Below are 26,414 nucleotides of genomic sequence, written 5' to 3' on the forward strand. Positions count from 1 at the left end.
CTGATATGCCTTCCCCTTGTAAGATCCAAATATTTCATTAATTAAGATTTTAATTGGAACCAATGAAAATAAGTACCACTTATGACATATCATTGAAAAGCTCTCAATGATGACTTATTACTGCAGTCCAAAATCCAGATTTTATTTTGGATTTTGGGCTTTTTTGGACATTTTTGGTTCAGTTGATTGCAATCAAAAGAGGAGGTGCAAAACTAGACGTTACAACAGTTCTAAATCCAAAATTTCAATCTTTACGGCTAATTGTTTTTGAGTTATGTGAAATATATGTACGTTCAGATGTCACACCAAAACTAGTCAAAATGGATTCCAGGGATGGTCAAGATTGATATTTCTGTTGAAATCTAAAAACCAAAATTTTTTGTGATTACAATATTACAATTCCTACAATGATTACAATTCCTTTACTTCGTACAAGGAAGTAAAAATAGCAACTTGGCATTACTATCTTATTTTTTTTCCTGACAGCAGGACTAACATGTAGCAGAATCAACCACGCATTTTTATAAGTTTTAATGTATTTAATCTGTTATTAAGCAAAACTTTTAAATTAATTTTAATGATTGATTATCTGATTGTAAATTGAAGTTACAATACAAATAGTATTATTTTATGCAGAGATATTTTGTTTAGGCAGTTAGGGTTAAGGATTTTTCTTTAAATTAGAATTAGTTCATTTTTTAAAAAGAATCTATTGTCAGTTTTTATAATAAGGTTTCCCTTTTTTAAAGGTCAATGAAACAAAACCTTGTTGTCTTCATGGCTGATCTTTTTAACGTTCTTGAGATTCATCCTGCTAAATGTGTACGCTTTGACTGTGCTGCCGCAAGTTTAACACAAGGTAAGGTATTTATTTTCTCTTTTTTTACTGTTTAAATTAATTGTGTTACTCTTTTAGTTTATTATAATGTAACTTATAGTAAATATTATGTTCTTACTTTTTAAAGATAATATTGAAAAAAAAGAATTGAGTTAGCATACTTTTTCCATCAATTTAGACTAATATATATGAATTATCTTTTACAATTGCTAAAGTTTTCTTAATTATTTTATTACTTATCTATAATTCAGATTAATTAAGTAATTCTGATTTTCCAGTAAATATTTAAATATATTTTCCACATCGATACATACAAGGGTCATTCAATGAGACAAATGGCATCAGCAGAAAACAATTTAATTTGAGGCATATTTAAGGGATGTCTGCTTATATTTAAATATTAACAGGTTTAAACACAGTTTCACGCATGCAGGGCCATCTATTGGCTATTTATGAAGCCACTGCAGTTGTTTTGATTCTGTAGTTGTTTGCCTGTTGGTGAATGCAGATGGCATTGACTGTGATAATAGTTTCTTCCGCCAGTTGGTGAAGTACGTGCTGTGATTCGATTTTTGTGTGTAAAAGGATCTTCAGCTGCTGAAATTCATCAGGATTTGTATCTAATGAATGCACCTACAGTAATGAGTGAAGAAAAGGTTAGATAATTGTGTAGAGACTTTAAAAATGGCCGCACAAATGTGCATGATGAAAAGCAAAGTGGCAGGCCAGTATTCAGACCAACAAAATTGTTGAAACAGGTGAACTGAAAAATGCGATGTGGTTGGTGATTTATGATTAGTGTTCTGGCTGATGAATTTCTGCATTTTGAACACACCTCTATCTACACAATTGTCAGAGAAAAGCTCAGATATCACAAACAGTGTGCAAGGTGGATACCAAAAATTCTCACCGACCAACACAAAGAGCAAAGAATGTGCAGTGGACAAGCGTTTTTGGACCGCTATCGACAAGATGGAGATGATTTTTTCCCCCACATTGTTAGGGCAATGAGTCATGGATATCTCACACCAAAGCAGAATCAAACAACAGTCAATGCAGTGGTGCTATTCAAGTTTCCCAAAACCAAAAAATTTAAGCAGTCTCCATACTTGAGTAGAAAAATGTTAGCTACCGTTTTTTTGGGATGAAAAGGGTATCATTTTAGTTGATTTCATGGAATGTGGATCAACAATTTGTGAAGGGGAAATTTTTATTTGTTCAAAGTTAGCAACATTTATAACGTCACAGTGTACAGTCTGTCATACCTCCCCATTAATAGCAACAGTTCTGCATTTATTTAGCATATGAAATGATTACAGTTTAAAATGACTGTCATTCAACAGTGTAAAAATTTAAAAAAAAATTTGTTTTGCTTCAAAAATTGGTGCCAGAGACTGTAGTGTAATGTGTACATAACATTACATGATGAAACAAGATGAAATGTTTATGACAAAGCACACATTTATCAGTGGTGTAAGCATTTCTTTGAAGGTCATGCTAGGACTGATGATGCCCTTCATACATAATGGGCAACAAATAATTAAATCATGCTGCAACAAATAATTAAATCATTGATTACATTTGAAGTGAAAGGAACTCTGTTGAAGAAATTGTGTCTGGTTGGAATATTGATGGGAAATTGCCTCTGTTTTTTCTGCTATGATCTGAAAATGTATTGTATTTGTTAACACATTGTTCCTAACTTTTGCCAGCTCATAAATTTATGTGTGTTAAGAAGAACCTTTCATGACACTGTGTAATATCTTACATTGTTTGTTAGCATTTACATTATTCTTTAGATTTTGCACGACTGATGTTTACTTGTTACCTTTGAAGTTAACTCTGAAAGGAAACTGATAAAAAGACAGTCTCTAAGAGTTTATTCCTGGAATGCTTTTAGAAAGTTTTATGAACATGGCAAAATTTACCACTGTCAAAGAACACTACTTTGGAGTGTACTTTAAACATATTGTTCACAATTTTTTTATGTGAACAACTTCTAGGAATATTTTTAATACTTTATGTTATGAATGTTGTTCGTAATTTAATTGATGATATTTATTTAACCAAGTACAATAGAATATATAAATTGGATTTCTAATGGCGTTTATATAATTTTTACTTTTTTAGTGTTACTTTATCTGTTTCACTGTCTGGTAATATTCTGTTTTAATTTTTTCCTAGGATATTTTTTAAGATAAATGTGTTAGGAGATTCCCATATCATTGAAAAAAATATAGTCTATACCTTATTTGTCATTTGTTAGGTGAAATGTTGTTCAGACATGACAGAAGTTTAATGTTACTAAATGGAATGTAACGTTAAGTAGGTAAATACAATATACTTGACTTCATTAGGATTTTGTCATCGTATACAAATGTTTATTTGAATATTAAAGCAGTCAGTTTTATAGTTTTAAAAATCTTACAATGTAGGCTTCATTTTTGTCAAATGAAACTTCACAAATTATTTTCTTCAGATAGACATATTTTTTACTGTTGTAAGAAATTATTTATCTAAGAAATGAAGTAATATTTTTAAAATGAATTTTTAATAAATGTTGAGTATTACCTTCATTGTTTTTTATATAGATCATATATGATTTTCATTTTAACATTATACTTTGAAGTTATAATTGCTTGGTTATTGTAATATAGAAATCTTGCCTTATACTGACTGTTAAGGTAGTTTTTTCAGACTTCTATACTTTATTTAGGGTGAAGCATTCTATGTTATGGTAGATTTCAATATTTTATTTTTCTTGCAGTTAAAATAAGTGAATGTTTTATTATTTATAAATATAATCATTTAGAAATAAGCTTTACTTCTCATTCTGTGGAACTGTTTGATAGAAATTAATTCATTAAATGTACATAATTATACTTGAAGTTTATTTGTGGGAATAGGTTCCAAGTAATGTTTATAAATAGCATTGAATAATTTGTAAAAAAATTCTTTGTAAAAATTCTTTGCTCTGTAATGTAAATAGAAAAGTTACATTAGATAAAATCTATTTTTTATACATATATATGAAGAAATGTCTCACAATATTATATGTAAATTTTCATATACAATAATTAGAAAGTATTTTTCTTTAAAAAAATTTTTTAATGCAATCAAATCTTGATGATTGCATTAATTAAGGATAATAGTAAGTTTTGAAATGGCCTATCTGTAATTTTTGCAGTGGCTGCTCTACAATGATAGATTGAGTTGCATATATTGGATGATTTTAAGGAACCTTCATTTTCTTTTGTGTTTATTTTATAAAACGTGATACCAAACTCATGTTCTCTGGTTTGCATCTTAGAGGTGTAAGTTGTTATTTTATTTTTTTGAATCCAGTAACATAAAAAAAAAAAATGGAGAGATGAAATTGTTAGTGATATAGTTTTTTTATAATTGACAATAATGGTTGTTAGATTATGGCACACTATATTTAAAAAAAATTTCTGTCTGCTCCATTGTCTACTATTCTCTTCCTTCCCTTCCTCTCTCCATCTATCTTGAATTATGCTTGCCCATCTGTTTCTCTTGCTACTGCCTGTTTCTCCTGCTTCCTAGGGTTGTCCACAATTACGCGTCTTGCCCCATCTCATATACAGTCTTCTCATTACATGGCGTATCCAATATTACATTTTAATTATAATCATTTACATGAGATTTTTGACTGACTTATTTTTTGGATTTTTTTTTCACTTTTAACATACCAATTCGAAGTTCCAAGTAGATTCCACTCTACATTCTTGATTGCGTGCTCTTTGGCAGACTTCCAATTTATGTTTTTGAGTTGTTTTTAATAACTATGTTTGTGCTTCACAAGTCAACAAGCAAGGCATTAATATTGAACAATTTTTAAAGATATATTTGTAAGTTCTCCTTCATATGTTCTTGCAATTTTCAGTCAGCTTTCCAATGATAAGTTATTCTTAATTTTTCTTGCCATGAATGGTAATTTTTAATTTTACATCCACAAATCACCGTTATATCTAATAAATTATTATTTACGATAGTTTAGTTCAAATCCATGACTTTCATACAGTCATTTCATCCAGTTCATAACATTTTTAGGAGAGGATAAATATGTCATCAACAAATTGTAGGTGATCAGTTTCTTACTTGCTACATTGACTCTTCTGTTACTCCTTTCTTCAATTCATTCAACATGTATTCCAGTTTTGTAGAAAAAAATATGGTGAAGAAGCTACTGTTTAACCTATCTTGAAATTTTGAATGGTCTATCATGATTTTCAAGCATTATAATAGCAGGTTCTATTTATATTTCTACCATACAATTTTTTTATACCAAAGTATAATTTTTCTATTCCTTCTTCTGTAGGTTGAAACATTTTCTGTTTGAGTTAAATACTGTGACAGACGGCAGAGTAATATATCATTAGTTTGTTACATCCAAGTATTTCTTTCATAATTCTTTGATAATTATTTTACAGTTATAGAGGATGTTTAACAGTAGAGGATCCCTACCTGAATAAATTCACATTGTTATATTTGATTGGTTTAAATTTAGGTCAGGTAGTATTCCTTGAATGATTATTATAAATACCTTGTTAATTTGTGAAATGCGACTGATAGGTTGTAATTAGCAATTGATTTTCTTGAGTATTAAAAATTTTTTTTTTTTTAATAGTAGGATTTGTAAAATCTTTAAATGTAAAGTGCTGTAGAATTTTTAGTGATGTTTTGTATGTTGTTAGGTCAGTAAGTTTTAATGTTATTCTCGATATCCTTTGGTCATTACTAAATTTAAATTTATAAATTATTTCAACATTTTAGATTTTAGTCAAAACTAGAATCTAAAATATCATTCCAAGAGAATTATTATAATTGTACAAAATCATTCTCTTTCTAAATTTAACATTTGGGAATAATCATATCCATCTTTTTCCCTTGTTTCTTTTTAACAAGTTGTAATTGTTACATAGTTATTGGAATAGATAATTCTTCCTTCATTTTTGTCTTTATTCATTCTTTTTTTTCTTTAGTATAATATAATATTATATTAGTATGCTCATTAATCTTTTATTAACATCTTGTTAAAGTTGGGTGTTAGTCATGAGATCAGAGCTCTGGTAGACATTTTACTCGAGAGAACAATACTTTTTCTGGTTATAGACTAGCTGTGATTATAAGTGTATTCAGACAACAATATTCTTTATAATTGTTATTTGAGGGGTAATGTTTTATATCATTTAGGAAAAGAATCTATTAATAGAGTTCATTAATATATCATTTATGGTTTACAATTTTCATTTATGTAATTGAAAATAGGAAAATGTTGCCTGCAACTTAAGTCTATTTATATCAGTTTGTGTCATATTTATTAATAAAAAAGTGCGTCAAGATTTTTTTAATGTACTTTAAACATACGGAGTTAAATAAAAAAAGCATTGTCCTGGCTGTTAATGGAGTGATTTTGAATATTTTTATTAGCTTTTACTGTTAACTTAAATTTATGTAAAATTAATAAAATTAATCTTATGATTATACGAAATTGACCGTTTGTTTTGTTAAAGTTCTAAATGTTTAATTTTATTTTAACTACTTATTAAAAATGATTCTATACTCATAAAAATAAGTAAATCATGATAATCAAATAATCTAAGTTGTTTCTTATATAGATAGAAAACATTTTTATACTGTTTTCTGGGTCTTTAATGTGATTATATATAAATAAATCAATTTATTTGTATAAGTATGTATATAAATAATTATATACAAGTAATACAGCAGTAAGAATATATAATACCGAAGTTAAATTCCATAGTTTTTCAATTTTAATTGTTTGTAGATTTTTCTGGTTTGTACATGTAAAGCAGTTTGTATTGTATTGTATTTTTTTTGTAAGATACACTATCAGAAATGTTTACATTGAATTTTATTTTTAATTTTTTTCATTGTTAATTTAATATTAATTTTTTTCATTGTTAATTTAATATTAATTTTTTATTTATTTATATTAATTTAATATTAATTTTTTATTTATTTTTATTAATTTAATATTCATTTTTTATTTATTTATATTAATTTAATACAAAGACATTTACAAAGTTTTCATTAATTTTTCAGTTGTTGATTTCACTTTTATTTTATAAACATTAATTACATCAAATTTCTTATTATTATTTCTGTCTGCTTCAAAATGCATGATTTGTTGCTTTTGTTACGATTGACAATTATTGATAAGCTTTATTTTGTTAGTACATTATTGTATATTTTATAATGCAGTAAACCCTCTAAAATATATATGATAAACTTGATATCTTTTTGACCGAGAAAGTTGTGTTGTGATTTTTATTTACAGATTTTGTGTAAATTTTATTTATTTTCAACTTATAAATTTTTATTAACTTTATTTTAAAGGTAACAATTCAGATTTATCTTTCAAGTATTAACTGAAAGATCCATTACTAGGTTGTGGACCAAGATGTTGACCGAGATGTTGTGGACCACCTTGATTTTCATTATAACTTTTGCTAGATTACTGTATCTCATTAATATAAAATAAGTATAAAAAATAGATATCTATATTGTCTAGAATAATTGTAGTTTTATTTTCATTATGTACATTAATCTTTATTTTTTTATATTTCATTCATTATTAACTAGTAAATGAATATCTTTTTTTATCTTATATTCCAGTATTTTAGTTAGTGTATACTTTAGGCAGAAAGGGACTGGCTACTACCCTTAGAATTTTGACCAAGTGTGTTTGTAGCCTGGGGTTTGTGTGGTTGCTTTGATAGTATTTCTACAAATGTTCAATTACCTTTTTGAGTTAAAAGATAATGCTTACACTAGATTTTATAGATATCAAGACCTACCAGTCTAATCTTTGAGACAGAGTGGTAGTGTTTTGGGCTTTAGCTGGAAGGTTCTTGGTTTAAATTTCAATTAGTCATAGCACTTTTTACATTAAAAAATTTAATTTCACATTTTCATATGCAGGCTTTAAGCTTAGTTTATTGCATTTTTATATAAAATCATAATTTATGAATTAATGGTTCCAACTCTGTCTTGGAATTGCTATAAATGCCATAGTTGCATTCTGCATTAAAAATTAATGCATGGGTTAAGTCATTCAAGCAGTATCAATGATTTAGAGCCAGTACTAGATAGATGTAGATCATACAGAAATCTAAAGTAGACTGGTAATAAGTTTATGCTGCTGTACAATAATCCAAAAAAGGATTAAACATTTTTTTTTAATCAATTTTTATATGGCCTTTTAAGTAATGTTGTAATGAAGGTGTGAAATCGTAGAGTAATTTAACTGTTTATTATAGTTATGTACTGATGTTAAGCATTCAAACACAGTTAAACAGATTGTTTTTTTTAATAAATTTTAGAAAATTTTTTATTTGAATTATAAGGTCAGAAGAAACCAGTCATTCCTTGAGAGCATTGCTGATTATTTCTTTTCTTTCTCTATGATAAATTTATTAATCAACTGTCACCTACCAGCAGCTTTAAACCCCATCCAACATTTTATCTTTTTGAGCTGATGTTTATATTCTGGAACACTGTTTAATTTTCAGCCCCAAGTGTACTTACTGATCGGTAGGCTGTTTTATCTATATTTGCTTTAAACATTTTACTCATTATTTTACCTTGACTTGCCGACCTGAACTAACATTAAATTAAATTCAACATGAGATAGAGAGGAAATGGCTGTATCAGTTAGTTATAGCTGTCTAGCTGCAGTGTTGATAACTGGCTAACATAATTTAAGGAACAAAACTTAACCTCAATGTTAGATATTTTTCTCTTATTTATTCTACTCTGATGCTTGAAATCATATCAAAACAAAACTAGATTTTCAGATTTTGTATATTCATGGTTGGGGCAAAAAAATAAGAAAGCTATTTGTACCAACTTCATAAATTTTAAAGCAACGGTATGATGGTTGCTTTTTATTTTAGTGTGGTTGGTGTTTTTTTAAAGTTAGTTCTTTTAAAAATACTCATCAGCAGGCTTATTAAAATTATTTACCCATTTTTATCTATCTGGGTTAATTCTGTTTGAACTAAAATCTGAAATCCAAGTTTATTAATTTTTTTTAGTAAAAATATTTATCTGGTTTGGTTTAGTCATGTTCCTACTTTGCATGGAATATACATATTTTAATAAAAATCTTTTTTTTTTCAATTTTTTGAAAATAAATAGAAAAAAGTGCGATGAAATGATTAATATTTATATAAAGTCCTGAGATATTGACTGAAACATTAAAAATGAAATGTGATTACCTGAATATTCTGTAAAATAAAATTTTTACTTCAGCTAGGGTATTTAAATTTCCTAGGGTAGTTTTCAAATGGTAATCTGGAAATTTTTGTTGAAGTACGTTAATAGTTTCATTACCAACTGATATGCACTGCATGACTTAAATCTTGGTCTTATTTAAATAATCTCTGTTGAGATACAATAGTTATTATTAAAGGGTTTGCTGTATTGATTAATACATCACGCATGTACTTGTCATTCTCATATGATTTTCATCTAATTAACAGGTATGATGGTAGTGTATTTACTATACTAAATGGTTTATTTTATATAAAAGAAAATGGTCTTTACATCATCACTAACTAGAATATTCTATGTATTATTTTAAGTCAGTTTCTTTAATTAGTTTTAAATTAACATACTGCAGGAATATTTATTAAACTTTTTTTCTATTAATAATGACTAAATATATAATCATTTTTTTTTTTTTTTATTTAACTTAATATTTCATGTATTTTATTATTAAAGTATGTTAGTAGAATAGAAAAAAAAATATGTGTTTAAAATAATTTTATTTCCAATCATATATCAGAGTTTTTCTATCGTCTGTATTTTATTATTAAACAAAAATATATTTTTTCATGGGTAATTGTAATTCATAATTTTATTTTATATTAACATTTTTCATGTTTCTGACTTTATTTGTAACACTTAATAGTTCAATTTCACTTTTAGATAAGATATAATCATGTAATTTTACAATTTTTATGAGCTGGTATAGGTGAGCAATTTAAAACCAAACTGTTACAGAGTAAACACCGTTGGGGGTATATGAATTTATTATGAAATTAAAAAATAAAAATGTAAATTAAATTAAATTAAATTCTGTACTTACATTAACAAACGTTTGTTTATTTACCATATTTTTACAAAAGATTTTTGAAGTGAGCACTCTGTGCAGCGATACACTTTTGTGTTTAAGTGATAATATTGAGAATAAATACAACAAAACAGTGTTGCAAATGCCACTGAATTGTAAGCAAAATTTCAAAAAGAATTTTTGCCTTTTGTGGAAATTCATAAACTCCATCCTTCAAATAGCCTCAAAGGAAAAAATCCCAGCTAAAAAAATCTGAGGAAAGTGGAAACTAGTATCCTTATCTAATGGTTTATTCTTTAAATATCATATCCATTTGATGTGTGATACACATCTGTCTGTTGCATTGGTGTGTTTGTTTTTGAAAAAGCTATGATCTTTTTCATGATCTGATACCTGAGCATAAAATTGTTTGAAAACTGGACAGTAAACATCTGTATTGACATGTCTGGTCAAAAAATGGCCTCATATACAAATATCGGGAACAGCTCACCATAAAATGATTTTCTCATTGTAAATAGGCTCTCAAACATCTGTTGAGGATTTTTAGTTATCTAGTTCCTGTTGTTGTATGAATTAACATCTCCAGAAAGTGAAACCGTACCTCGTCTGACATGAAATACACATCCATGGTCTACCTGTCCATTGACTTTTTGAGAAGCCAGTCACAATAATTAGAAGTTTTTGGTTAGTCACGTTCTCTTTAAAGTGTTTGCACAGTTGTTATGTGATTATGGTTTCTAATTTAAATCATGAAGAAAATTATGGCATGATGTGTATTTTACAGCACTTTGTTCTGATAACTTCCGTACTAGCAGAAATTCTTTGAGTATTTACTATAGTCTCTGGAGTCTTAACGAAAGATTGCCTACCTCATTTTTCATTTGAAATCAATCCTGATGATGCCATTTTTTAACCAACTTGATTGCTGGGATTTTTAACCAAATCCCAGCAAATACTACTCTTGCTGAGATACTGAATTTGGACATTTTTTTCTTAATATTTGACACATTTTTTGAAAGGATTTAGAACACACATATGTTTCCACTACAGCAGTGATTCTCAAACCTTTTAGCTCCATGACCCCCAAAAAGTAAACAAAAAAAATCAAAACAGTGAAACCTAGTTAAAACTATTTAGCCAGGTTGATAGCGACAAGTATGAACTTGCACATATGAAGTATACAAATGAGCTATTTACAGGTTCCAACTTTTTATGTACGTGCTCGTTGTAATTTGTTCTGCTTGCATAATATTCGTTGTGAGAGCATCTTGATCATACATACATATGATGTGTTTGAACACATCATGCTCTCAGCAGTATAAAAGAGGCGTAAGGGATTACAGAACATCGGTTTAGTTTTGAATGAAACGCTTGTGTTTGGTGCCATTTAAGTTTAAGTTTTTAAATTATAGTTTCATTAAAAAAATAATTCAGATTTCAGTTTTTTTGTGTATGGTCAAACAGTGTAACTTTTTTTCTTCTTTAAATTAGATTCTCATGTACAATGAATAAATTTGTGAATAAACGAAGTGAGCTATCTATATCTATTGGTAAATATCAATCAATTGGTAAAAAACAAGATTGTACAATGACAGTTATTTAAATTATGGTTTTACTTCTTTGGATGGAAAGCCACATTGCGTCGTTTACTTTCAAGTCCTTCGCAAAGAAAGTATGAAGTCATCAGAATTAATGCAACACTTGTAAACTAAACATACAGATCATGAAAGCAAACACTTGGAAATTTTTGAAAGAAAATGACATACTTTGAGAAACCAACAAGCTTCTATTTGTAAATCAAGCTATACTGATAAAAGTGCAATTGAAGCATCTTATCTTGTAGCATTAAGAGTAGCTAAGATGTCCATTCCCCATACAATTGCAAAGTAATCTCATTTTGCCTGCTGCAATTTATATGTTCAATGTTTTAATAGACATGGAAGAAGCAAAAAAATCTGAAAAATTTCAGTTTTCTAACAACACAGTATCAAGGCAAATCGATGACATGGCTGCCGATGTTTGCCATCAGATAATTCAGTAAATGAGTTCAAGTGAATTTTTTAGTATTCAGTTTGATTAATCAACAGATGTGACAAACATTTCTCAGTTATGTTTTGTGAGATATGAATGCAATAGGGACAAATCAATCAATGAAAACATCTATTGCAAATCAATACCTAGTCATGCAACAAGACAGTGTCTTTTTGATGTTTTTTTATGAAGCTACTAAAAACTATAATATAGACTGGGCAAAATGTATTGCAGGGTGTAGTGATAGTGCACAGGCAATAACAGTAAAGAACAGTGGATTTCTGAAAAAAGTTAAAAGATCATCTTGTACTAAGGGCGGAATGGACGTACTGCTTCCTTCATAGATATGCTCTTGGCCATGAAAAATATGTTTCTCACACAAATTCTTTGTAGAGCTATAAAAATGGTTAAATTTTTTAAAAGCCGACCATTGTAAAATAGGCTGTTTGCTAAACTGTGCGATGAAATGGGTGAAAAGAAAAAATCTCTTCTTTCCATACAGAAGTCAGATGGTTATCACGCAGAAAAGTGTTAATCCAGTTCTTGGAATTGCGAGATGAATTAATTATATTTTTTCAGGATAAACAAACACCATTCTTAATGTTTTTACAGAATAATAAGTATATGTTGTTGTTGGCTTACTTAGCCGATGTATTTTCACATTTAAAATACTTGAATGTGAATTTACAAGGACATCATAAAAACATTTTATTAATTCACCTTCAAAGCAAACATTTTGAAATGTTTCCTCCCACTTCTGAATGTATTGAAAAAAATTTGGGTGAAGAAGTTATTATTATTCATCATTTGATAGCATGAAGGTGTATTTACGTGAGCTAAAAATTCAGATGGTGGAGTATTTCCCAGAAGATAAAAATGTTTTCTTGAGTAGATGGGTACTGAATCCATTTAATGAAAATGTAGTTGCAGCTGCTAAGTTATCAGTTAGAATACACGACCAGCTCATCAATAAAACTTTACTGCCGATAAAACTTTATGATTACAATTTCACATCTGAGGAATTAGGTATGTTTTGGCACGCTCATCAAAGTGAATGTGCAAATTTAGTAACAGAAGCATTAAAAATATTAATCCCTTTCACCACATCTTATCTGAAAAGGATTTTTTGTCTATGGTTGTGCTAAAAACTAAATATAGGAATCGACTTTTCACTTTAAAGCAATATGCTTTTATGTGTTTTTATCATAAATCCACGTGTGGAGAAACTTTTAAATGAGAAACAAATGCAACCATCCCATTTATTTATTTTCTTTATATGTATAAATAAAAGTAACATGTTTATAATAAATGATTTTTTTTCTTTAGAAATGATTTCATTATTGTTTACATGTAAATTTTTAAGTTAATTTCGCCATCCCCAGGTTGAGAAATGCTGCACTATAGTAACCCTTTCCTTAATTGAATAATACATTTTAGAAAAATAAAACTGTAAAGAAAGAAACTGCCCTGCACAGAAGCATGAGCAATCTACAAATTAAATAGATAAGAGTAATACGTAAATAATAGTGGCGCTAGTAGCAGCAGCAGCGATGGTAAAAGGTATTGCTCAAATAACTACACTTCAAGCCAGCCGCTTTGGTTTTAAGTTGCTCACTTATATATGTAGATAGTTTTTAAATAATCATGTCTCCATTTTATGTTTCACATATCTCATATTCTTTATTAAAGAAATCAATAAGTAAAGGATTGTTGTATCTTAAGTAGTTGTAATTAAAGTGTTTTGACTGATCATAAATATTTAGGAATTGTCTTAAAGTAAACGTGTTTTTTTAAAGTATCAAATTTTTTGCTTCATTAATTAATTCGCTACAGAAGCTTTTAAAAAGCTTGTACATAGGACTATTATTAAAGTGGATTTTGTAATGAATGAAAAACAGCATACCTGACCAGGATTTTGAACCCAACCCTTGGATGAAAGACTGAGATGCTACCACTTCCCCACGGAGGTCAGCACGATTTATTTTTTGATAACAGTTGTAAATAAATAACAATTAAAGAACAAACAAAATACATCAGACTGGCAAGCATAATGATTCACATTCTTATGTAATGTATCAGCAAAATTTTCAGAAGTTTTAGAGAATATTTTGTTTGTGTATTTTTAATTCAGTCTCTTGCGCTGTTGTCTCTTGGTTTAAATTGCAATTCAGAAAAAATAATCCCACCATGTGACTGAAAGTAATTCCGAACTTTTCTTGAAAAAGTCTGTAAAAATCTTTAGGATTTCATTTTTAATGTAAAATTTAAATGGGTTAAGATTTTTCATCTATATTAAAAAAAACCATATCTAATAATAGAAATAATACAGAATGACAATTATGTTCCCAGATCGATACAATACAACCATATTACTGATGGTATCTGTTAGAGATTGATGATGGCAGTTAGATTTTCTGTATATATTATAAGTTTCTTCAACCTATTTCACTGACACACTCTGTATTTACATTTTTTGTGAAGTTCTAAAATTGTACAGTGAAGAATGTTTATTGAGAATGTGTTTTAGTGGCACAAATAGGTCGAAAAAGAACAAGATTTATTAGAGGACAGTGAATGGACAGGCTATTCTTTAAACAACTTCCCAAGTATAATAACGGGACAGACTTAATTTTAAAATTTTTAACCAAGAAATAAAACTTGAATTTTTAGGTGGTAAGAGAAAGGGACTAACAGAGAGATAACAGATAAAATTTTAGAGTGATTTGAAAAAGAAAAAAGTGTATACTTCATTTGCACCTCATGTTTTGTTCTCATTTCTTAACATGAGAATGAAAACATAAACATGGTGCATCAGTCACTGAATTCATTAAAGTGATTAATGATAATAAATACCTTTTAAACCAGATTATAACAAGTGATGAAGATACGATCAGCAACAAAACATTAAACTGTAACTTGGTTGAGTCTGAAGAAACCAAAAGTTCAGAAAACGAGACTGCAAAAATGCAAGTGAAAACAATTCTGATTGCATTTTTTTGTTGTCGTAGATATCATTCATCATAAATCTGTGCTGATAATTTTTGTGGAGAAGTGATGAAGTGATTGGTGACTAAAGAAAATGGTGAGTATGCAGAAAATGGGTTGTGATTTCTTCTGCATTACAACACATCAACAGATCCTTTGATTACTGTTTTACATATTTAGCACTGGTCAACTTTGTTTTATTTCTTAAAATCAAATGGTGATGAGAGGGATGAGATTTCAGGATGTCTCTTTCATCAATGCAGTAGACTGTGTTGTACAAACTGAAGGTGAATCATTAGGAAGCATTTTGTCAGGTATTTGATTCATCGTATGAGTGATTTAGACAATATACATAGGCTGACAAGGATTATAATAAGTAAATTTTATAATGCTTTTTTATAATTTATTTATTATGTGCATTTTTAATGGCCTCAATCAGAACTTATTTGTCTCATTTTATATGCTTAGCTTTATTTTAGTGTTAAACTTCTCTATTCATAAAAAAAGCAATTAGGATGAATCATAATTCTATGATTATGTATAGATAAATATTTAGCATATTTGAGTTTAGATTTATTTGAATTTACTTGTTAAAGTATTTGTATTAATTCAGCATCAAACAAGATCATTTTTCATCTGAATTTTATTTGACAGTCTAATATTTGCACTTCTGGGATTGAATTGATAAAAACTACGACTAAATTTTAATGGGCAAAATGGGCTCAGAATATAGTATATGGTCATGGATACCTTAAAAAATTCCATTTTACCTGTGTAAAATTGCTTGTTATGATAAGGATCAGAAGGGGAAGACCAATTGGCATTGAATAAATTAAATTAGTTTTCTTGCATCAGGAAAATATTTAGAAATTAATAGATCTGCTGGTCCTAACCAGCTGAATAACATAACAGTTATTATGATAGGTATTGTGTTTTTTAGGGAGTGATCGCATGTTTAAGTTATCTAAATATACAGTTAATAGTGATTTTTTTGTTCGTAATAAGTTTTTAGTGTTAACAAAGTGATGTGAAGTTTTTCATTCAAAGTTTTTTGTTATTAAATCTTAGTTGAATAATAATGTTGTCTAAAATTATAATATAACCCACTTTAGTCTTATTTTATTTTGTATTATAAAATCAACGTCAACATATTTGTTTAATTATTGTTAAGTTTTTTTTTCTTTTAGCTGGTAATTGAATTGTAATATAATGTACTTGATTACGTATTTGATAAATGTGAGTCTTTATCTTAAGAGATAAGTATTTTAATTTTTTTAAATAGATAAAATGTTAATGTCAGATTAATTTTTTTTTCTATATATATTTATATTTCTTAAAGTTATTTTTTACATTATATTTAACAATTGCTAAAATCTAATAACAAATTGAATAATAAAATGCATATTTATTTAAATTTTCATATCATCAGAAGAAATTGTTCTAATTTATTTAAAGTTTTTCATTTTTCTTGTTCAGAATTAAGTAAATAATAATAGTCATAATAATAATAGTCATTCATTACTTGTATTGAGATAAAATGTAGCTTTTGCATTCAAGAACATTTAATATCATTTCGTATTCAATTTAATGTTTAGTTTAAATAACTGTGTTATATTTTATAAATCTTTTTAGAAAAAAAATTTCACTAATGTATTACACATATTTTAGCTCTCGTAAGTGCACATCACTTCTTAGAATAATATTTTGTAATTGAAAAAAGCTTACTTCATAGATTTAAGGTGCTGTCTTCTAGCTCCTGTGCACATTCCTAGATCACAAAATAGAAGAGTATTTTTCATTAGTGCACATTCTCATAGCATATATTGTTTTTTCAAGTAAAGCATTCTTTTCTTGTTTCATTAATGTAATATTAGCATTCATTTCTTGTTTCATTAGTGTAATATTAGAATCTTTATCCTTTATGCTTCATATGGCAGCTGCTTAACCTCACAATGTCCTCTGCCAGTTGGAAATCTTATATTATATTAATCTTATTATATTTTATTCATTTGGAAACTACCCTGCCTCTAATTTTTACTAGTATCTGTAAGAAGATACATTTTATAAAGTTAATGTATTGAATGTTTAGATCATTAATATTTTGAGATGTTGATCAATGTTTTGAAAAATTCAGTTTTTTTTGTTTGTCATCTGGCATTGTGAATCAATCTAAGGTTTTTGTAAACTTTACTGGACATGCAGAAAAAAAATTACTCTTTAAAAAATGGAAATTAAAAAAATAAATCAAAGATCAGTAAAACAAAAATAAATATAATAAATGAAAATATGTGTAAAAATATATGCAACAAGACCATTTCTTAGTAGTTATGAGAAAATTCATTGCATTGAGAGTTACTCTCATGTTTCTTTCTAATAACCTCTGACCTATTGCATTATGAATTATTTTTTCTTAGTTTAGCATAAATTATGGAACTGGAAGTGGTCGCACTAAGATTTGATTCCTCACAAAAATAAACATAATATTATCAAAAAGTTGCCCTTGCTTCTGATGATTATGCTGTCTTTAAGTAATATGTTTTCCTAAATTGCATGGCTGATTACTGTTTTTGCATTAAACATTTTTTATGAATTGGGACCTTGAATGTCTATTATTTTTTTGTTTATACTTTTATTTTTTATTATGCCTGGTTCATAGTAATTGTAATAATTCAGAAATTACATTTAAAGGATTGCAATTGAAAACACACAAAAAAAATAATGAGAATGATTCTGACATCACAATTACAAAGAAAAGAGAATTCGTCTACATGCGATAAAAAAAAAAAACAAAAACATTAAAACATAAAAACCATTATTCTTTGAACTCTGAAGAGCATGTATCAGATTATATACAGTTTTAATTAAAAATATGAACCTTGTAGCTAAAGAATAAGTTTATTGTGTTAAATGTAATGTACAGTATTTATTGAATACCTTAGAAAAAATGTAAGTAACTTAAAAAAGTTTGTTCATTTCTTTTTGTTTGTTTCATTTTTGGATAAAAAATAATTCATTTGACAAACTTCCAGACAGAACTATTGCTTCTTTACTCTGTTGGCATAATCTGCACAATTAAATCCTAATCCCATAAAAAGGACAGCTTATATAACATTAAAAAGACCTTTCAAGCCCAAAACATTCTGTAGGTTTTAATAATGGTTTATTAATGCTGACCAATAAATTTAACTTAAATGTTGCTGAAGATATTCAGAATGTGAAAGGGAGTGGAACAGATGTTTTTTTTTTTTATTGGCGAGCAGTTTTAAGTGTTTATGAAGAAAATGTTTAATTCTTTCAGTAACTATTGTTTTGAAAAATGTTTTTCATATGTTTTTGTGTTTAATAGTGTTATGCTGTGTGATATAATAAAAAAAAATATATATATACTTTTTTTGCAATACTTGAATATTCTAGTGTTTAAATAAATTACTTATAAATTCAGACATGAATTTTGAGAAAATTGTGGGTTTTATGAGTATCACTTGCTTACAAGTAGTATTTTACTTTTAAAAGTATTTCCATGCAGCCAACAACATTAGGCAGTGTTTTTTTTTGTAGGAAAATTTTTTTAAAGAAATTATTTATTTATTGTAAGAAATTTATTTACAAATCACATTGTTAAAGATTACCGATTCTTTTTCAATATAATGTTTGCTAATACGAATATGCTGCAGTGTGTTCCATTGCATGATTTTAGGTGCTATATTTCTACAAATAAGTAAATGCTCTGTGTATTTATGCAATGTAGATACATTTTTTCACCCATCTAAAACAAGAAAGTTGTTTTTACTGTGGGTGTGTTTCTATGTTGTACTCTTGATCTGTACTAAAACTTTACATATTCATGGTATATACGAGGGCGGTCCAGAAAGTAACTTACATTTATGCCTAGTATGGAGGTGGGTGGAGATAGAGCTGCCATCTTGGCGTCAAAATGTTTCTACACTCAGTTCGCATCAAGCTGTCATAGTATGTGGACTGTGATTTTTGTACTTTGTTTGTTGTGAATTATTGAAATGTGTGCTTTAATAGAAAAATCTTGCGAGTTGTGAGGAGCATTCAGTGATTAGGTTTTTACTGGCAAAAAACCTCAAACTAATTGAAGATCATCGGCAACTTTGTGAGGTATGAAGGTGGAATAATGAGTGAAGGTGGAGTGAGGCAGTGGTGCATTCAGTTTAAAAATGGCCGCACCAATGTTCATGATGAGGACCACAGTGGTTGGCCTGGCCTTGTGACTGATGATGAAGATCAATGATAAAATTTGTGAAAAACACTGTATCACAGTTATGGAACTCTCGCTTCATTTTCCCAAAATTTCACGAAGTTTACTACATGAAATAGTATCGCGGAAGGTTGGTTATCACAAGTTTTGTGCAGGATGGGTCCCAAAAATCTAAGGTGGCAGATTTCTACAGAGAACGAATTGAAAAGCTTGTGCGTCATTATGATAAGTGCTTCAGTTTAAATGGTGACTGTGTAGAAAAATAATTTAAGATTGTCCCTTTCAAATGTATCTAATAAAATTTCTTTTTTTTTATTTGGTTGATTTTTTTTCAGAATGTAAGTTACTTTCTGGACAGCCCTCATGTATATATTTTAGTATTTATAAATCATTAGATACACACGTATAAAGCTAGAATGATCTTACCTTCAGTCTAATAGGCCTTTTCAAATCCTGCAATTCATCATCAGTTATTAAAATATCACAATTATCATTAGCATTAAGCTACTTCATCAACCAAGTCATGACATTAAAACTATTGGTCAAGTGTTAAAATTTTATTCTACAGGCCTACCAATTTAAACAGATAATCCTGCTCAAAATTTACCTGGTGGTTACTAAATTGAAACTTTTATATTTATAAAAATAATATTTCTCCAAATGCTCCAATTTGTTTTTAACATCACAAATTTCTAATATTTTAAGATTATTTACTAAATTTGTAATTTTATTCCCATTTGAAATCAAGTGATCTGTTATATTTGAAAAATTTTTCTTTTCATTTTTAAATGCTGTTAGATGTTCTCAGAATTTTGCTTTAAAAGATCTATCAGTTTTACCTATATGTATATGGCATCACAGTCTTTGAATTTAATTATATACCCCACTTAAGTTAAATCTGCCAAAATATAATTATTGTTATAGTTAAAGAATTTTTTCAAAATATTATTTACAGGTTTATATGCAATTGTATATTGTTCTTTATTATAAACATTCACTATTTTATTTGTGTTTTTGTTTATACAATTGTGTAAAATATATTTTCTATCATAACTTCTAGAATCATTCACTGGAATAAGGGTAGTGTTTTTGTAATATTTCTTCTTTAAATATTCCCTATAAATGTTATCAATATAAGATTTATTGTAGCCATTCTGTAAAGCTATATTTCCTATATATTCCAGTTCATTATTTAATACCACCTCATTGTTATGTGAATAAATAACAGCTCTATGTATCATACCATAGTAAGTGTTTCTCTTATGTGAAAATGGGTTATTTGAATTTTTATGAATGGTTATATTGTTTTTGGTAGGATTTCTATACACGCTTGTTTCAATTTTGTTATTGTCATTAATTTTTATGTTTATATAAAAAAAGTATGGTCTTGTCAGTGTCTGTTGACAAAGTAAATTTGAGTTATTATTGAATAAATTTAGTTTGTTTAATATTATTTGATGTTCCAACGCTATGTCAGGGTCTAATATTACAAGTATGTCATCCACATATCTCACCCATAAAAGAGTATTATGAGTGTAATATACCATGTGTAATGATCCTCTCAAACTTCTGTAGATAAATCTCTTGACATAATGGAAGAAAGTGACATACCCGTAGGTAAACAATCGTTTTGTGAATAACTTTTATTATTGAACTCAAAATAGTTCTGCTGGCATATATTCCTAATGTCAATGATTATTGTTTAAACAAACTCTTCTGTTTCATTTTCCACCAATTAATTTTTTATTATATCTATTGTTTCTGTAATTGGTATGCTTGGATTCATACATTTACAGGAATATTTAAGAAAGAAATATAATAACAAAAACACCACTCTTATTCCAGTGAATGATTCTAAATGTTATGATATAAAATCTATTTTATACAATTGCATATAAACCTGTAAATAATATTTTGAAAAAATTCTTTAATTATAACAATAATTATATTTTTGACAGATTTAACTTAAGTGGCATATATAGAATTAAATGCATAGACTGTGATGCCATATACATATAGGTATAACTGATAGACCTTTAAAGCAAAATTCTGAGAACATGTAACAGCATTTAAAAATAAAAAGAAAAATTTTTCAAATGTGGCAGATCACTTGATTTCAAGTGGACAAAAAATTATAGATTTAGTAAATAATGTTAAAGTATTAGATATTTGTAATGTTAAAAACAAACTGGAGCATTTGGAGAAATATTATAGTTACAAATATAAAAGTTTCAATTTAAGTAAACCACCAGGTAAATTTTGAGCAAGATGATCTGTTTAAATTGATAGGTCTGTAGAATAGAATTTTAACATCTGACTGATAGTTTTAATCAGTCATGACTTGGTTGATGAAGTAGCTTAATGCTGATGATAATTATGGTATTTTAATAACTGATGATGAATCTGTAGGATTTGAAAAAGCCTTATTAAATTGAAGGTAAGATCATTCTTATTTTATGTGTGTGTATCTGGTGAAATACTAATTATAATTCAACACATAGGATAACATGTTTAAAAAATTAATATATATGTATATTTTATATTAACTTAAGAAAAAACAATTTTTTTGTTATTTTATTTGTTCATATTCTTCTCTGTACTAATATCTCAAAGACAAAAGTATAACAACCGTTTACCACCAAGAATACTGAATTTAATAATGCTTCTTACCTTATGCTTATTATTCTTTAATAGCGCTTTCAAGGTTTTCCCTCATCATCAGTTAACTATTTTTTTGTCTAATCACACATTAAAATTACAACATATTAAAATATGTAGTCAAAATATTAAAAATATAAAATTAAAAAAACGTTTTTTATGTGACTAGCCACATAAATAAAAATAAATAAAATTTTTTTTAATTTTTATATTTTTAATATTTTGACTACATATTTTAATATGCTATAATGTAAATGTTTGAATTTAATGTGTGATTTGAGAATAAGAAAGTTTAACTGATGAGGGAAAACCTCAAAAGAAAAATTATTAAAATTATTAATTATTAAAAAGAAGAATTATTAAAGAATAATAAGCATAAGGTAAGAAGCATTATTAAATTCGGTACTGTGGGTGTAAACGGTTTTTATACTTTTGTCTTTGATATATATATATATATATATATATATATATATATTTAAAGATGATTCTGGATTATGTTTATCTGGGTATTTTATAAAAAGAAAATACTGAAAGTCATTTGAAAACTGTGAAGAAATTCTTGTTATGATTTTGCATTTATTGTTATCATATATATTTGGATTGACTAATTTTGACAACAGTTATATTTTTAATAACATCTTACAAAGAACTCATAAAATTTATAGAAATGTGCTTCCGTTAATTAAATTTTTATTTCTGTTCATTTGTATTACTCTTCTCCGATTTTAAATATTTAAAGTATACATTGAATGAGTAGTTCTGTTACTTGATTTATCTTTTATTCTTTACTAAATCTGTTACGAGTAAGTCTTATCAGACAAACTGCTATTCGCTCTTATGGAGTTAAAACTATAATAATAATTATATTATTATGCTATAATAATTTAACAGACCGTTTTAGTGATAAAATTTTTTAGATTTGGGTTTATAATTTAATTACAAATAATATAGAATTTATGTGGTTAACTGTATGAAAATATAAGAATAAAATGCATTGCATTAAAATAATATATTTATTTACATTTAAGTCAAAATTATATAATACTTATTTGTAAAAACCTAATCATTATTTGATAAATTGTTTGAAGATTAAGAATACACTTCTGTTCAGTTGGAATTTAATTTTCTAAGATTTATTTAAATGTTATTTTTTTTTTTACCAAACAAAATATTTATTTAATTTATTGTAATCATTGATAAGATTTAATAATTTAGGTAAAAAAATAAAAATGGTTTAGTGGTGTCTAGGAATAAATATTTTTATATTTAATAATAATAATAATAATAAAACAAAAAATGATATTTATAATTAATATTTGTTAACGTATTTTTATTTTAAATTAAAGTAAATTTTTTTTAGTTATAAAATCAAATTATCTATCGGTACTAAAGGTAAAATTAAAAATTATTGATTTATTTTATAATAATTTAACACCTTAAATTATTAGGTATTTGATGTAAATTATCTTATATTAGTTAATTTATACGCGAGGGGTGTTGGTTTAGCATATCCACGGAATAGTCAAGGTGTAGCCCATAAACGTTGCCTGCCACAATCAGTCTCTGCAATACCGGATCTGCGGAGCAGCCTAGATTCACATTCCTCATTTTCAGGTAGTGATTTCTCGCTCTGTGTCCTTTTATCTGTGCTTTATCTTTTTGTTGTTTTTTTTGTTTTATGTTTCATATTTTGTAATTGTGTGACATATATGCTTTGTTCAGTTTTGGTATTTTTTATATATTTTTTTCTATTTTTTACTCTGGTGAATTGTTTTGTTTTTTTACTTGCTTTTTTGCACTTGTTAAAAGAATTTGTTAGAAAAACGTTTGCTACATGCATGTAAATGTTAAAAAATATTGTAGTTTGGTGAAAGTTAATTTGTACATAAATTTATAAATTGGTAACTATCTAAATTTTTAGTAATTTTTATATTGTGCTTAGTTAGGTTATTATACTTTGTTTAATTTTTTTTTAGAATCACATTCCAGTTCTTTTTATTTAGTTTTGTGGATTTTAATAAATGTTGGTTTTTTATCTCTGACTTTTGAAAACCTGTAACTTCATTATTCTACTGTGCCACCTCAGATGAGCTTCTATTAAATTAAAATTTGTGTTTTTCTTAAAAAATAAAAATTAATACAAAATATTGTTGAATGAGCAATTATATTTTCATAAAATAGTTGTTTCTTCGTTAAATTATTAATTGTGTGGATAGAGAAGTCATGATTTTTTAGTAATTTTTGTTAACATCTTCATGAAAGAAATGGTTTGAGATAACAAAAAATTTGTAAATAAACGTAAAATTGTATATACTTGTTTCTCAAAGCATTTGTTATGATAACCTTATGAAGTATTAACATCATTGAGTGATTTTTAAATTTTCCCTATATTTTTTACAATATGCATTCATTCTACTGGGTTGGCAAGAAAGTAATTTTGGTTTTGTAGTGTGATATAAAACTCAATTTTTTTTAGCAACAAATGAAATTTTCTTGTAACTCATAATTATGCAGTCTTAGAACTTCTGGTCCTTACCACCAAAAAACTGAACTGAGTGTGATTTCAGGACATTATCATTAGTGAAAGTTTTACCATTCGAAGAATTTTGCAAACTTCAATATAAATGGTAATCTAATTGTGCAAGATCAGGGCTATACGGAGGATGAGATATTTCCTAACCAAGCTCCAATAATTTTCCATGAGATACCAAAGATGTGTAAGGCTTTGCATTGTCTTAGTATAACACGATTCCTTTGCAATTTTCCAACTCTGGCCATTTTTCTTTGAGTGCCTCCTCCAGTTTCATTAGTTGTTGACAGTAAACATCTGAACTGATAATTTCTAATCCCACTGAATTGACAACTTGATCTTTTTTGATGCAATTAAGCTTTCGATGTGACTTGTGCTGGTTTATCATGCTTGAGCTGTGATTGTTTTTGATTGATGTTATTGTAGAAAACCCTTTTTTCATCATGGTGATGATTTGTTTAAAAAAAGGGTCGACTTCATTGCGTTTGAGATTCAGATCGCAAATTAATATTGATTCATTGTGTTAAGTGAATCTTTTTAGATTCATGCAGAACTCAAACATCGACCTTAACATAAAAAGTCCAATACATTTGATGTGATTTTCAATTGCTGTGTGTGATACATTTAACCTCCTTGCAATCTCGCACAGTTACATGACATTTTGATTCAATTATATCTTTGAGTTGGTCTTCAACAACTTCAGTAGATTGATCAGAACATTTATCATCTTTGAGTGAAAAATCTTCACTACAGAATTTTTTAAACCAATTCTGACACGTGTGTTTTGCTATGCAGTCAACACCGTAAATGTCACATGTCACTAAAATATGTCAGAAATGTTTGTTTTTGGTCTCAATGTTAAGATTCACAATAAACTAACAGGTGCAAACAAAACTACATGCAGTTTGCCTCTAAACTATGCTAAAAGTTACAGCTGTCAAATACCAAAAGACAAAAATTATAACATTGAAAGAAGTCCTTGAAAGTAAACCTAATGCTTTCTATTTGTGAAGACTGAAATTTCTTTCTTGCAAACCAGAGTATGTAGTTATCTCATGCTGATTGGTTAAAATTTGTAGAATAACATGGATTTGATTGTGGTATTTTAAAAATAAATATAAATGGAAGCTGGAACCTTGTAATAGAGTTTTTAAGGGGGTAAAATTGTATTTAAAAAAAAGGATCAGCTTCACTATAAAACATTACCGCTTCGACTGTGTAAATTGCTGTATGACCCTTTTTGATATCTATTAAAACCATATTCTCTGACTTTTCAAATATTTTACAGCTTTTTTTTTTAGTAATTAATAGGATATTTAGAGTAGACACTATTTGTTTCTCTGAACAGCAAAAATTAAAAAATCATAAAAGATAACCAACACAATATATAATATGTGTCACATTTATTCTGTATATGTCTGTATTTTTTTTTATCTGAACTTCTGTTGATGTAGTTTGGATGGCTTATTTTATAAAATACCCATCATTGATTTAAATCAATATCATTGCTTAATAACAGAAGATTGAAATCAATAACCATATATTGATTGAATGTAATGGAATGTTAACAAAAAACTTCTTTTAATTTTTATAAATAACTGTAAATATGGGGTGTTTATAAAAGAATTCCTTGGTTCCAAAAAATCATAATGAAATAGGTTAAAAGCATCTTGTTTTCATATTTATGTTCATTATAAATTAAATTTTCATCAAATATATTCATCGTGGTTGACTCTGCTGTGTAACCTTCACTGTGTATCTGGTTGGCAGTCTCACTTTGTCATGATGACATCGCAGCAGAAAGCTCAGTGTGTGATTTGATTTATTGAAACAAAATCAGTTATCACAGTTTAGAGTAATTGAGAGGAATATGGCGGTGCCATGCCTAAAAATAAAACAATACTCGCTCGAGTGGTTTAATCAGTTTAAGGAAAAAGGCAGTGCCTTAAAGGGGAAGTCACTAGGCAGACCATCCATATCTGAATAAAATGTGGAATGGATCTGAACATTTTGTACACGTAGCCTG

At 27.5% G+C, this 26,414-nt stretch overlaps 1 protein-coding gene across 7 annotated transcripts in view; it reads left to right on the forward strand.

Moving 5' to 3' along the window:
- Patronin (calmodulin-regulated spectrin-associated protein patronin) overlaps positions 1 to 26,414 on the forward strand; it is a 444,149-nt gene that overhangs the window by 297,578 nt on the left and 120,157 nt on the right. For 6 of the 7 annotated variants that reach the window (XM_075358663.1, XM_075358666.1, XM_075358669.1 and 3 more), the window contains 2 exons: positions 750 to 859; positions 23,365 to 23,472. In XM_075358663.1, coding sequence (XP_075214778.1) covers positions 750 to 859; positions 23,365 to 23,472 — 218 coding nt within the window. The remainder of the gene's footprint in view (positions 1 to 749; positions 860 to 23,364; positions 23,473 to 26,414) is intronic. The other variant, XM_075358667.1, reaches the window with a different exon arrangement.

Source organism: Lycorma delicatula, chromosome 2, assembly GCF_047948215.1.
Source record: "Lycorma delicatula isolate Av1 chromosome 2, ASM4794821v1, whole genome shotgun sequence".
Taxonomy (NCBI): domain Eukaryota; kingdom Metazoa; phylum Arthropoda; class Insecta; order Hemiptera; family Fulgoridae; genus Lycorma; species Lycorma delicatula.